This window comes from Plasmodium yoelii (assembly GCF_900002385.2).
Source record: "Plasmodium yoelii strain 17X genome assembly, chromosome: 2".
In the NCBI taxonomy this organism is placed as follows: Eukaryota; Apicomplexa; class Aconoidasida; order Haemosporida; family Plasmodiidae; genus Plasmodium; species Plasmodium yoelii.
Window position 1 is genome coordinate 274399 of NC_036174.2, and position 14393 is coordinate 288791.

The 14393-nt window shown below is 22.6% G+C and overlaps 7 protein-coding genes across 7 annotated transcripts; 4 read left to right on the top strand and 3 right to left on the bottom strand.

Moving 5' to 3' along the window:
- Positions 1-499: 499 nt before the first annotated feature.
- On the bottom strand, positions 500-1667 carry PY17X_0205050 (conserved protein, unknown function; the record flags this gene model as incomplete). The annotated part of the gene is made up of 6 exons (XM_034637537.1): positions 500-566; positions 709-844; positions 986-1013; positions 1188-1270; positions 1364-1535; positions 1653-1667. 6 exons carry the CDS (start codon positions 1665-1667, stop codon positions 500-502), a joined length of 501 nt encoding a protein of 166 aa, XP_034493345.1.
- Positions 1668-1818: 151 nt separating this feature from the next.
- PY17X_0205150 (phosphatidate cytidylyltransferase, putative) lies at positions 1819-5326 on the bottom strand (the record flags this gene model as incomplete). Its single annotated transcript, XM_034637538.1, has 13 exons — positions 1819-1893; positions 2119-2181; positions 2374-2432; positions 2519-2585; positions 2722-2866; positions 3050-3109; positions 3202-3323; positions 3452-3654; positions 3767-3929; positions 4016-4154; positions 4239-4344; positions 4631-4756; positions 4906-5326. The coding sequence occupies 13 exons, from the start codon at positions 5324-5326 to the stop codon at positions 1819-1821; spliced, it is 1749 nt and encodes a 582-aa protein (XP_034493346.1).
- An 871-nt stretch (positions 5327-6197) lies between these two features.
- On the bottom strand, positions 6198-7910 carry PY17X_0205200 (phenylalanine--tRNA ligase alpha subunit, putative; the record flags this gene model as incomplete). Its single annotated transcript, XM_719074.2, has 1 exon — positions 6198-7910. The coding sequence occupies one exon, from the start codon at positions 7908-7910 to the stop codon at positions 6198-6200; it is 1713 nt and encodes a 570-aa protein (XP_724167.2).
- Positions 7911-8914: 1004 nt separating this feature from the next.
- Positions 8915-9693, top strand: PY17X_0205300 (rRNA biogenesis protein RRP36, putative; the record flags this gene model as incomplete). Its single annotated transcript, XM_022957933.1, has 2 exons — positions 8915-9071; positions 9284-9693. 2 exons carry the CDS (start codon positions 8915-8917, stop codon positions 9691-9693), a joined length of 567 nt encoding a protein of 188 aa, XP_022811342.1.
- A 797-nt stretch (positions 9694-10490) lies between these two features.
- PY17X_0205400 (cold-shock protein, putative) lies at positions 10491-11195 on the top strand (the record flags this gene model as incomplete). The annotated part of the gene is made up of 3 exons (XM_022957934.1): positions 10491-10641; positions 10781-10834; positions 10966-11195. 3 exons carry the CDS (start codon positions 10491-10493, stop codon positions 11193-11195), a joined length of 435 nt encoding a protein of 144 aa, XP_022811343.1.
- A 675-nt stretch (positions 11196-11870) lies between these two features.
- On the top strand, positions 11871-12526 carry PY17X_0205500 (uncharacterized protein; the record flags this gene model as incomplete). The annotated part of the gene is made up of 2 exons (XM_724101.1): positions 11871-12045; positions 12243-12526. 2 exons carry the CDS (start codon positions 11871-11873, stop codon positions 12524-12526), a joined length of 459 nt encoding a protein of 152 aa, XP_729194.1.
- Positions 12527-13691: 1165 nt separating this feature from the next.
- Positions 13692-14353, top strand: PY17X_0205600 (tubulin-specific chaperone a, putative; the record flags this gene model as incomplete). Its single annotated transcript, XM_725931.1, has 2 exons — positions 13692-13820; positions 13985-14353. 2 exons carry the CDS (start codon positions 13692-13694, stop codon positions 14351-14353), a joined length of 498 nt encoding a protein of 165 aa, XP_731024.1.
- Positions 14354-14393: the final 40 nt, after the last annotated feature.

The following is a 14393-nucleotide window of genomic DNA, read 5'->3' on the forward strand; positions in this document are numbered from 1 at the left end:
TAGGAGAATGAAACAAACTGCATATAAATAAGTCAATTATAATTCATACGTTTTGTGCATATTTGCATACACAAATGTGTTTGTATAGGCATATAAAAAAAATGTTATTTACAAAAATGTAAGATAGAAAATAAAAAAAAATAAGAATAATAAAAGGTTAAACGATAAAAGCTATAAATAAACAGAATAGACAAAAAAATATATATATACTTTTTTTTTCGTGTTAAGAGTATACTATCAAAGTAGCTATTTTTTGTGTATATACATTATAAAAAATGTTGAAATTAAAAAAAAAAAAAAACAACTATTTTCTCTGTTAATTATGTAAAACAATGGATGAAATTAATTCCTTATATATGGATCTCCATATTCAACTCGTTAGCTTGCAAACGCTTTATCTTGCAAACGCTTTATCTTGCAAACGCTTTATCTTGCAAACGCTTTATCTTGCAAACGCTTTATCTTGTAAACGCTTTGTCTTGTAAACCCTTGGGCTTATTCACTCCTTCAAGTAGACATTTGCAGGGAGTGTTCCTAAAAACTTTGACCTTTTATAGTCACTGAATCTGAGAGAATAAAAGTTGGAATATTTCCAAATAAGTTAATATGACTCCATAAAATATGTGCAAACAAAAATATTAATATTATATGCATCTCTATCTGTCTATATATATATATATAGCATTATCAGTTTGTATTGTTCCTAACCTTCCAGTTATTATATTCCCACTAAATAAACCCAAATACATACCCATAATTGAAAAAAATGGTACCATTATTAGTTTACTTTTCATATCGTAATATTTAAACATTCTAAGGCTGTACAGCGGAAGCAATATAGATCCTTTAAAAAAAAAAATAATAAAAAAAATAAAATAAAAAAAAAATAAAATAAAAAAAAATAAGGATAAAAATAAGGATAAACAAATGTGTGAATAGTTTGTGGAAAGAACAACATCATATCATTCGTGCTAATTGAACTTACCAACAAAAGAATACATTTTGCATTTAACCTATGAAAATAGTGAAAAAAAAAAAAAAAAAAAGTACAAATTATATATATTTTTTTATGAGTAATATAAGGATACAAAATTTATTACTAACTATCTGTATTAGCATATACACACTCTTTTTTTATCATATTCCCAAAATATAAAATCTATATACATATATTTAATTTGTCTTACTTGCTTTTCTATATCCTTCTGTCGGGTGTTTAAAATGTCTAAAATATTTGCTGTGTTAATATTTGGATTGTTCGAAACATCAACTAATAAGGTGTGAATAAAAGAAAAAAATATAACCATATCACATAAATGAATATAATATGATATTTTCTCATAAATAAAAAACCCAATTTTACCTGAATAAACATTTGAAAGAACTTTAATCACATCACTACTATTTAATTTGTTACATTTATTTCCAATAGTAAAAAATGAAAATTGAATAAAAAGTTTTTTCAAAAAAAATATTTTTTTCTTTTTATTATTTTTTGAGTATGTGTGCTCAAGTATTGTTATATCTGATGGCACCTATAAAAGAAATATACAAATAGTTGTATACATACACCTATATAAGTATTAATTTAACATGAACATGTCATAAAATTTGATAAGATATTTTACTATATGAAAAGGAAATGTAATTACCTTAATATATGGCATCTTGGAATAAAAAAAAGAAAAAAAAAAAAAAAACAAATAATAGGAAATAAAAAAAGATCCTAACTAGTATATAATTTCTATTGAACTGTTATAATATTCATTTGTTTTCAAAATTAAAAAAAAATTCTTAAGGGCCAATTTAATCCAACTTTTATTCTTCAAAACATAAATACACGCAAAAAGAAAAAATTGGTAAAAGTAAATTATCGATATCGTTCAAATAAGCCTTAAAAAAATAAATGAAAAAGTAAAAGCGGAAAAAAAATTAATATATGTAAAAAATATCCATATTTAGCAATACAGATCTTTACATAAATGTATGACCATATGCACATGTACATATTTTAACTACACAACTGTGTAATTATTTGGCTAGGTTTCATAATAAATATATGTATACATATAATATAGAATTTATAATTTTTTTTTTTTTTTTCTCTTTTTTTCTAACCTCGAATATAGCTCCAAATAACGATATAATAAAGCATTCTTTCACATTAGTAAAATCGGGTTTCTTCAAAAATAAGTATAAAACATCATATATATAATTATATGTATATATATATAATTATATGCATATATGTATATAATTATATGCATATATGTATATTATGTTAACCTAAACTCACACGCATGTACATGCATAATTATTAACGTCTATGTTAATATAATTTCAGTGTTATTTTTTTTTTTTTTTTTTTTTTACCTGGAGGTAGCTAAAAAAAAGTAGCGATACGAAGGTAGTACAAAAAAAAAAAAAAAAACCTAAAAATGTAGCAAATAAAAATAAATTTACACACACATAAACAAAATAATGTAATGCTTGTATATATTATGTAACATATTTTTACCTAAATAGGATTTATTATTTGTATTTGTGATTTTGGGGGTAAGATATAAACGACCTCCTATTGCCGCCTTAAAATAAATAAATATAAAATAGGATGAATAAATAAAACTACTATAATGGATAATGAAAATACAGCATAATAATTAGTCATATATTATAAAACATTTAAAAAAAAATAAAAACTAAATAATAATATAGTCTAACAAATGAATCCCCTATACATATGGAATATAATCCAGAACAGTATAAAAATAAATTTGTTTCTCGAAATAAATATCTTATTTCTTTTTTATCATAAATATAATGTGTGTTGCTAAAAATGACATCAGCGGCAATTGGCAAATATGCTCTAAAAGAAAATTCATACAAAATTATTAAATTATTAAATTGGTAAAAATGGCAGCTCAAGCTATTCACACACGCATATATGGGCTATATATATGGGTGTATAATATACGGATTATATACGGGTTGATTATATACAAATGTAGTGTTGCCACTAACAAATTATTTTGTCATTATAAAAACATACCCAGCTAAAAGATATATGTGGGTTAAAATTAGTCCATGGCGATCTCTATCATCGATAAATCTATCAAAATAAATGAATTTAAAAAAAAATAATTTTCGCTTGAAAAATAAAAGACAATATTGTATGTGCATGTTTTTTTATATATATAAAACCTTGTAAAAAATAAATTCAGCCAGTTATTAGAATCGAATGCATTTTCGTAATTTTTTCGTAAAATCTCAATCAGGATAAAAAGGGGCAATATAAATGATAACACGATTGTGAGTAATTCAACCTGAAATAAAAAAAATAATAAATAAGAATATGAATAAGTAAGCATACAAATATAGAGGTACATAAATAATACACTCTCATCCTCATTTACGTATATAAATGCATAGACTTAATTTTATGTATTTTTACTTTTCCTGCCCAAAATGCTAAATTTGTATTCAAAAAAAGAAGGAAATGGTAATGCTTCCTTACACATATTAAATTTGTTCCTTTTTTTGTTAAGATGTTTATAAAAATTAAATACAATATTGTTATTAAAAACCAGGATATTATTAAAATAAAATTATTATTCATTTTTATAAGTCTCATTGTATAATATACGAAGTTTCCGCCTGCCAACAAAAATGACAATAATTAAGTTTGTAATAAAAATATTCTAATAATACAAAACTATACACATATATAGACACATTTTCCATTTTTTTTTTTGAGTTGCTATTTAACCATCTATATTTCCTGTGTTATATTCTTTAAAAAAAAAGTTGTATATATTATAGAAAAAAAACAAAAATGTTGACATAATAATTTTCCTTTTATTCATTTTTTTTTCATCTCCATTTTGTATAAAATATGCACAGTATCCTCCATATAATCCTATGCTCAATATCTAATGGAAAATAAATAATACTGAATATGCGAATATGTAATATATTTTATATGTACACACATAAATATATTTCCACTTCATATTACCAATTTGCTTAAAACTAAAAAAAATGGTCCAGCAAACAGTTTAATATTTAAATAATCATAAGTTAGACTATATAATGAAACGGCTAAAAAAATTGTCCCAATCGTACTTATGAGTACCCCATTCATGAATGAAAATGCTCTAAAAATGAGGAAAAAAATGAGGAAAAAAATGAGAAAAAATGAGGAAAAAATGAGGAAAAAATGAGGAAAAAAATATCCCAACTTATTTGCCAGACAAAATGTTGCTATTAATAAAATATGATAAAAGGCGAAAATCACCATAAAAACCAAAAAACATATAAATACATTTTCTTGCACTTTTATTATAGCTGCGTAAAAAAATATCAAAAAAAATATGCATGTGAAAATTGTGGTTGCATTGTGTTAGGAGTAATATATATAAGGGTTATTCCTACAAATTATCTATTATTTTATCTATTATTTTATCTATTATTTTATCTATTATTTTATCTATTATTTTATCTATTATGTTATCTATTATTTTATCTATTATTTTATCTATTATGTTATCTATTATGTTATCTATTATTTTATTTAGTATTTATTCACATTAATAAAAATGTGAGCATGCATACGATTTATCATTTTCTATACCTAAGGTTACAGCGAACAAAGATATATGACATAAAAAATATGACAAAATGTTTATTTTAACATATTTCAGACACACACTTGAAATAGCAAATGTGTTAACAAAAATGAGAGACAATTTTGCGATTTCTACAAAAATACAAAAAATACAAAAAATATAGAAAAATACGAAAAATACAAAAAATACAAAAAATATAGAAAAATACAAAAAAATACAAAATAAATCATAAGGATAACAATATATCCATATATGGATCTGTTTGATTTTCGAAACTTACCATAACGAAAAATGTCATATTTAAGGAACATAAGGGTAGACAAAAATGGGAGAAAAAAAAAAGAAAAAAAATTCTCCACATATGTACACAGAAATAATTTTAAAAAATAGAATAACAATTCTGTTTTTTTAGGAAAATTATAAAATTTATCATTTTTTTTATTCTTTATAATTTTTGACAAACTTGACAATGCCTCGCCTTTATAACATTCCCCTATAGTTAAGGAGCAACTAATAAATGGAAAGAAATCGTTATTTTTCCATTTCTCACGCTTCTCATTTCCATAACACAAATTAACAACAATTATTGTGTTGCATAAAATTGTTAAAAATAACCATATGTATATATATTGGTAAAAAATTAAATTATTTTTTTGTATGATTGTTATGCTCAGTAAACAAACTAAAAGGGCATTAACCATCCCAATGTCTTCTATTAAAAAACGGTATGCTTTATTTAGCATTTTGCAAAACTAATTTGTTAGCATTTTACAAAATTAATTTGTTAGTTTTTTTAGTAGTTTTATCAGTTTTTTATCAGTTTTTTATCAGTTTTTTTATCAGTTTTTTTAGCAGTTTTGTTAGTTTTAGTTTTAATTTTTTTTTTTTTTTTTTTTTTTTTCTGCCATTTTTATTGGGCAATTAGTAAAACAAGTACATCATACTACATTTTATTTTTTTTGCCATTTTAATACAGAATTAAAAAAAAAATATAAAATATAGCAAATAAAAAAAAGAGAGCAAAAGGAATATGCATGGACATTTCATATTAATTATCAAAGAATGAAGAATGGGGAAAAATTCACAAAATAAAGAAGTTAATAAAACACCAAATGAATAGTAAATTGTATTTATTATGTGAAAAAGAAATGTATCACTACACGTGTGTATGTGTGTATACATATATGATACCATAAATGACAAAAGAAAAAAAAAAAAAAAAACCAAGTACATAACTCTTTTTGTAACAAAATTTATGGTCCTTATATTCATTTTGAGTATTTCCTTGACATGCCTTTTTTTTTTTTTTTTTTTTCCCCAATTAAAGATAAATATTTTAACAATTGGCTAACCAGCTAGCCAAAAAAAAAAAAAAAAAAAAAAAAATAATAATAATAATAATAGTAATAGTAATAGTAGTAATAGTAGTAATAGTAGCAAAAAATATTGCAACAAACGTGTACCAACTTCGTGGCCAAACGTGTACCAACTTCGTGGCCAAACGTGTACCAACTTCGTGACCAAACATGTACCAACTTCGTGACCAAACATGTACCAACTTCGTGGCCAAACCTACACTACGCTCTTAAAACCGAAAAGGTCCCTAATATTATTGATACCATATTTTATCATGGTGGGCCTTTCCAAACTTAGTCCCCATGCCATCACAGAAACATCTTTTGGAAATCCCATCGGCATTAACATTTCAGGTCGAAATATTCCACTATTTCCAACTTCTAGCCATTTTTTATGTTCTTCATGATATCCATAAACTTCCATAGATGGTTCTGTATATGGATTGAAAGTTGGTTTAAATTTTAATTTATGTATTCCTATATATTTATAAAAAGCAGATAACATTGCTATTAATTGTGATAACCCAATATTTTTACCAATTACTAATCCTTCAATTTGATGAAATTCTGCTAAATGTGTACTATCTAAATTTTCATTTCTAAACACACGATCTATACTAAAATATTTTTTAGATATAATATTTCCTGTTTCTTTATACATTTTAGCTAATTTAAATAAAGCTCGACAAGAATTTGCAGTAGTATGTGTTCTTAAAACATTTTTTTGGCTTTCTTCTAATTTCCATTTATAATTCCATCCAAAACTTCCATAATCACCATATGTGTGCACTCTTTTAATATTTTCAATATATTCTTTATTAATAAAATTTTCTTGAGAATATTTTGGATGTTTTATAAAAAAAGTATCTTGTAAATCTCTACTTGGATGTTGTTGTGGTATGTATAATGCATCAAAACACCAAAAAGATGATTCTATATAATTTTGAGTATCCATTTCTTCAAATCCAAGAGAAATAAATATATCTTTAAAAAATTTCATCTGTTTTGTTAAAAGATGTATATTACCTTTATTAATTTTTTTACCACTTGCAAAAAAATTATATTTTTTTATATCATATTTTTTATATTCATTATTTTTTATTAATAAATAATTTAAATCAGTAATTTGTTTTTTTATCTCTTTTTTAAAATTGCTTGTTTTAATTATTTGGCTATATGTTTTTTTTTTTATTTCAATTAGTTTACGTTTTTTAAGTTCATTAATTATTTTAGTTCCATAATCTATGTTACTACAATTTGAGGATTTATTTTTTATGGAATATAAATTATTAATCTCTTTAAAAAGAGTTTTTTCATCATTTCCTAATTTATTTATCAAGTATAGACATTTTTGTGTTATATCATCAAACTTATTATTTGTATTATCTAAATTACAAATTAAATATTTTTCAACTTTATTTAATTGAATTGTTTTTTCTCTTAAATTTATATTTAACCCAATTTCTCCTTTTTTACCATAAACATTTTTTAATTCATCCATAGTACATTTTTTTTTATCAAAAATATATTTTAAGACAATATGTTCAGGAGACCCATTCTTTAAATAATCATTTCCTTCATCTGTTAATTCATATATGTTAAAATTTTTGACAATATTAATAATATAATATAATGTTTCTAATTTTTTTATCATTCCCATAACCTTATTATGATCTATTCCATACTTATTGCTTATATTTATTGAATCTGTATATTTATTTATGAACACTTCTATTCCTTTATCCTTTTTTAAACCATCATAATAATCACCATCCTTTTTCAAACCATCATAATAATCGGCATCTTTTTTCAAACCATCATAATAATCGGCATCTTCTTTTTTTTCATTTATGTTAAATTCGGTTTCTAATATATTTAAGAAATTTTCTAACTCTGCATTTTTTTTCTCTTCCTCTCCGTTTGTATTCATTATTAGTTTAGTGTATTGTCTATCTATTACTACACAAATATTGAATAAATTTTTTTTTTTTTTTATTATATTTTATTAAGAATATAAAATATACATATGTTTATACAAACATGTACATGTATATATTATTCCCTTTTTTTTTTTTTTTTTTTTTTTTTTTTTTTTTATAAAAATGTTATCAACCTGTTTAGATTGTTATTTTCGTTATTTCTTAAAATTTTGAGGAATTAAAAAAAAATTGCTAAAATTATAATCTATTTTGAAATGGAACTAAAATTGCATTTTTTTGTAGAAACGCAAAGATGAACTTAAAAATGCAAAGATGAACTTAAAAATGCAAAGATAAAATTAATAAAGCTGTTTTTATACAATTTTATATGCGTATTTATTTTGTTGAGATTTCCTAGGGCGTATTTATTTTAAATGGGATTATTTTTTCACCCAACTATCAGCAATATTATCTTAATTTTGTTTAACTTAAAGTTTGTATTTTTCCTCTTTTATTTTTTCCTCTTTTATTTTTTCCTCTTTTTATTTTTGCTTCTCTTTTATTTTTGCTTCTCTTTTATTTTCACATGCCCTCACCGATTTAGGCCAAAATAGTTTGCACAAAAATCGGGGACGATGTTTTGAACTTGAACAAAAATATAATCCCAATATGTACATTTTTTATGTACATTTTTTTATGTTCATTTTTATAGCTCATTTTTTTATGTTCATTTTTTATGTACATATAGATGGCATAACATGTGAATAATATAATAAGCAAAAGTTGATAAATATATTTTTTTTATTTCTTATTTATGTAAAGATATGCAATTTTTAATCATTTAATAATTAAAAAGGATATACATATTGTTGTACATATTATTTACATACGTATTATTTTATTTTGGCAAATAAATCTACCACTCTTGCAAATGCCCAAATAAAGAAAAGCTAAAAACATTATGAATAAAACAAGTATATATGATTTCCTATAAATTGTTAAATTAATAATTAAAATGGAAGAAGAATCACAAAAGAAAAACAAAAAACATAAAATAAAAAAAAGTCAAAAACCAATAACAGTAAGTAATAGAAAGCCCTTTAATATTTTTGATAAAAATAACAAGACACAAAAACCTTTAGTTCGAGATCCTCGTTTTTCAAATTTATCTGGTAAAATATAAAATGGTTTTATTCTTAATGCATCTATAAAATCATGTTATTCAATAGAACACTTATTGTGCATATAAATAAAATATGAGAAAAGCGGTTCACGTAAATTGGATAATAAATCAACATAATTTAAATATTCAACATAAATATATCTATTTAGACTAGTTCGTGTTATACATAATTTTGTCCGCTTTTTTTTTTTTTTTTTATAGGATCTTTTAATCCTAACTTTTTTAGGAATGCATATAAATTTTTATATGATACAAGGGAACATGAAAAAGAAGAAATTGAAAAAAAATTAAAAAATAAAAATTTAAATCAAGAAGAAAAAAATAAATTAAAAAATGCATATAGTAATTATAAAAATACAGATGCAATACTTAAAAAAAAAGAAGATGAAAGAAAATTAAAATCACAATTAGTTAAACAAGAAAAAGAAAATATTTTGAAAAAAAATAAAACTCCATATTATTATAGTAATAGGACGATTAAAAAAATGGTACAAGAAAAGGGGGAGGAAAAAATTGGTGTAAAAAAAATTATTAAGAAGGAAAAGAAAATTTTGCAAAAGGAAAGAAAACACAATATGATTCCCCAAAGAAGATATGTTGATGAGAATTAGAATAAAGAAAAGCTATTTCGCATCTATCAGTATCTAGCAGTATCTACCTGTTTCTAGCAGTATCTAGACTATACATACACAATATAGAGGAATAAATACAAAATGGAGTGAATGTTTATCTTTTAAAAATTAATAAAAAAAATGAGCTTCCCAAATATTTCGATATTATACATATATAGGTTATAGCTTTTGATCACCTCCATTTTGCATTTTTCTTTTTATCCATTTTGCATTTTTCTTTTTATCCATTTTGCATTTTCTCTTTTTATTTAAACATAGAGATAAAGGCGTTATATCCTAATTTATCTTGTTTTACCATTATTGTTTCCATTTTATTTTTTTATATTTTGCAAATTTTTATGGAAAACCAAATAATCATCCCCAAATATGTGTGAAGTATATCTACACTTTTTTTGTACATTTTTTTGCATTTTTTTGCATTTTTTTGCATTTTTTTGCATCTTTTTCCAATTTTTTCCAATCTTATTTATATACATATATTATATATGCATTTTTATTTGTTTGCTAATTTTTTTTTATTTCAAACGTAATAATATTACCACATTTGTTATCCGGTTCGCTAAAATATCAACTTTGCATATATTTTTTTAAATCATAAAAAATTGCAGAAAATTGCAAAAATTGTAAAACATTGCAAAAGATTGTAAGAAATTGCAGAAAATTGCAGAAAATTGCAAAAGATTGTAAAACATTGCAAAAGATTGTAAGAAATTGCAAAAAATTGTGGATAGAATATATTCTTTATTTATTCATGTTCATTTTTATAGTACTACAAAATGTATTCCATGGTACTTAAAAAAAAAACAAAATATAATTTTACCAATTTTATGAGCGTTTATTTTTCTACTTTAATTAATCGCGAACAAAATAATAAAATCACTGGAAATGTAATTAAGTTCGATAAAAGAAAAGGATACGGATTTATAAGTACTACCAGATATTGCATATATGCATATAGTGATTTTTCCCCACAATTTTATCATCATTTTATCATAATTTTATCATAATTTTTCCATAATTTTATCATAATTTTCCCACAATTTTCATCGCCTTGTTTTTTTCTCAGAACCCAACGACGGAGGACCTGATGTGTTTGTTCATTACACAGAAATTTGCCAGAGTATAATTTTTATTATATATAAGGATGTACATATATATTTTTCTTTCCTCCCCTCCTCTTTTTAAGTTAAAATATTATTGTGTGTAACATTTTCACAAATTCAAACTTTTGATAATTTGTTTATTTTATAGATAGAAGTTTTTTAGTAACAAATGAAGAAAAAAAAAAATTGGAATGGAATTCTAATATAAATTTAATAAATAAAAAAGACAAATTTAATTATGAACATGATAACCCAAAAAAAAAAGAAATCCAAAATGAATTTAAATATTTAATACCTGGGGAAAGAGTTAAGTTTCAAGTTATTTATGACCGAACTAACCATTCAAGCAAAGCAATAAATGTTGAATTTATTGATTAAATAAAAAAAAAAAAAAAAAACACAATATATTGAAATGAAAAAAAAAAAACTGTACAAAGATAGAGATATTTATTTGATAACAATCTTTTATTTTTTGATGTTTCCCAATTTAGAAAACTTGTACAAATAATCTATACTATACCGGAAGTCCCCAATAAATCCATTCTTAAATTAACCAACTATTTTAAGTTGAACAATTTTAAGTTGAACAATTTTAAGTTGAACATTTTACGTTGAACAATTTACGTTCTCTTTATTATCCATACAATTTGTTTCTATAGTTATTGCCACTTTTTTTATCTTTATATTTTTTATCCTTATATTTTTTATTTTTTATATTTTTATAACCATTTGAATTTACCATTTATTTATATATTTTATTCATATTATTATCACTATTTACCACACAAATTGTTTTTGTATTTTTTTTTATTTAGTCTCTTAAAAATTTGCCATATAAAAAATAATGCAATATAGCAATGCTTATTACATTTTATAAGTACATTACGAATATAAGTATAGTATCATAAAATATATATTACATTTATTTTGTTTCCAGAAAAAAAAAAAAGTATTAAAATTATATGAACAAGCACCTAATTTTCTGATTTTTTTTTTTTTTGATAATGGAAATTTAGTGATTTATAATACTCGTTTAAAATAAAAAAAATAAAAATGGCTAGCTATCAATTTTTTAGCTATATAGATTTATACAAAATTAATAATGTCAATTTAGATCCTTTTACTGAAGTATTTAATGATGAATTTTATTTGAAATATATTTATAAATGGCCACATATGAACATTGTTACAAGGGAAATGGATGATCATATCAGCGGATATATTATAGGTATGCAACTAGTAAACTCGAAATTACCTGACCATGTTCATATATATATGTAAACAAACAAATAAGCTTTTTGAAAAATTGGGTATCCAATTTATATGTGTGTGAAAATGGATACCCTCTATAAAATACCGTTATAAATATGAACAAGCCCAAAATAAACTAAACAAATTTTATTTCAATTTTTTTTTTTTTTATAGGAAAAGAAGAAGGTCTAGATAAGGAATATCATGGGCATGTAACGGCATTGTCAGTTGAAGAAGATAGCCGAAGAACTGGGAAAGGTATTGATTTAATGAATGAATTTGAAAAAATATCTAATAATATTCATAAGGGAAATTTTGTAGATTTATTTGTTCGTATCACAAATGACCCAGCAATAAATATGTATAAAAAATTAGGTTATATTGTTAACGAAGAAATTGTTAATTATTATTGTAATAATGAAAGTGCTTTGGATATGCGGAAGTATCGTAATGGATAATTTTAATGGTAAAAAAAAAGGGAAGAAAAATACAACCCATAATTAATGAACAAAGTTATAAGGGGGAATATGTGTGTGTGTGTGCATAAATACGACATTGCAATCAGAATATTCCCTATATTGTTATTATTTTATTATTATTTTTTTTATTTTTTTTATTTTTTTTTATTTACTCTTTTATTTTTATTATAATATTTGTTGGGAATAATGCGGCATTCCTCCCATATGTGTAAAAATAATGTTTTCCATAAGTAGAGCTTTGTAAGGGTGTGTGAATATATGTATATATTACTCACCTTTTATTTTCCACACAATGCCAAATTATATAATAATATGAACGTACATATAATTATGTACACATAATTTATTTACACATAATTTATGTACATATTTTTTTAATTTTACCATCAATTTATTATATTTATTCGTATAATTAACTTATTTAAATTGCTTTATTTTCGTATTTTAAAATTTTTATTTAAAAAAAATACATATATAATATTGTAGAACGATATATACGAATGTTTTCAATCCCTTTTTCATTTTGTGGGAATTTATATAATATATCAAGTACTCCCACAAATATATACAAACATTTTGAAAAAAAAAAAAAAAAAAAAAAAAAAAAAAATATATATATATATATATATATATATATATATATATATATATATATATGAATATATACATGAATATATACATGAATATATACATGAATAGCAAATACGAAGATTAAAGGCCTTATTGTTTTATTCATTTTGGTATGTATATTCTTTTGAGAAGTTTACAAGCAAAGTAGTATAAATACGCTTAAATAAAATATTTTAAATCTCAATGGCTTAGCAAGTGTGCATGCATATTATATATATATGCAAGGACATTTGTATGAAACTATTTTCCAATAATGCATATATATATGCTCTTATTTTTTCATTTTAGTCAAAAAAAAATAGCTTCATTAAACATGGTAAAAAAATAACTCTATTAAAAAAAGAAAAAAAAATACACACACAATATCAAAGATAAAAACAAAATAAAACACTATCTATTTTCCCCATAAATATAAGCGATAATTTTAAAGAATAAAATTTGCATTGCCAATTTATCGAAAGTTATCCTTAATATATATATATTTATTGTATACATACTAAAACGACAAATAACAATGGAAAACCTTCCTATAAATCTTAAAAGCCTAAAAATAAATCATGGAGCTGTTCGAAGGCTTTTTAAGGAGTTATGTTATTATGAAAAAGAAGAACAGGAATTAAAAAATAAATTAAATAACACCAAGGTTTGTTCATATATGTATATACATATTCTCTAATTAGTTAATAATAAAAATGATAGATATATTTTATTGACAAAATTAGCTTAATTTATTTAAATTTGTCTTATAAAAAATAGCTATATATTATTTTTCGATAATTTATTTCTTTTATTTAATATTTTATACAGGATGAAATTAAACCATCAAATCAGATGGTTAGCACTGATGATATTTTACAAGAAACAATACGAGTGCTTGCACACACAAATACAAATTTTCAAAATAGTCTTAAAAAATTAATTGAAATAATTAATACTAAATTTACAAATATCCTCGAAATAAATACAAAAAATATAACATTTTGTTCAAATTATTCTGAAGAAGATTTAAAAGAAAAATGTGGCGAATTATATGAAGACATTTTTAAAGAAGTTAATGCAATTAATGAAACTTTACAAAATATTTTTGAACATATTAAGGATATGACATTACCTATTTGCAACTCTAACGTTACTAATAATACAATTACACCACAAGAAAATTGTATAGAAATATAAGGACAAAAAAAAACGAAACTTAACTTTTTTTTTTTTTTTT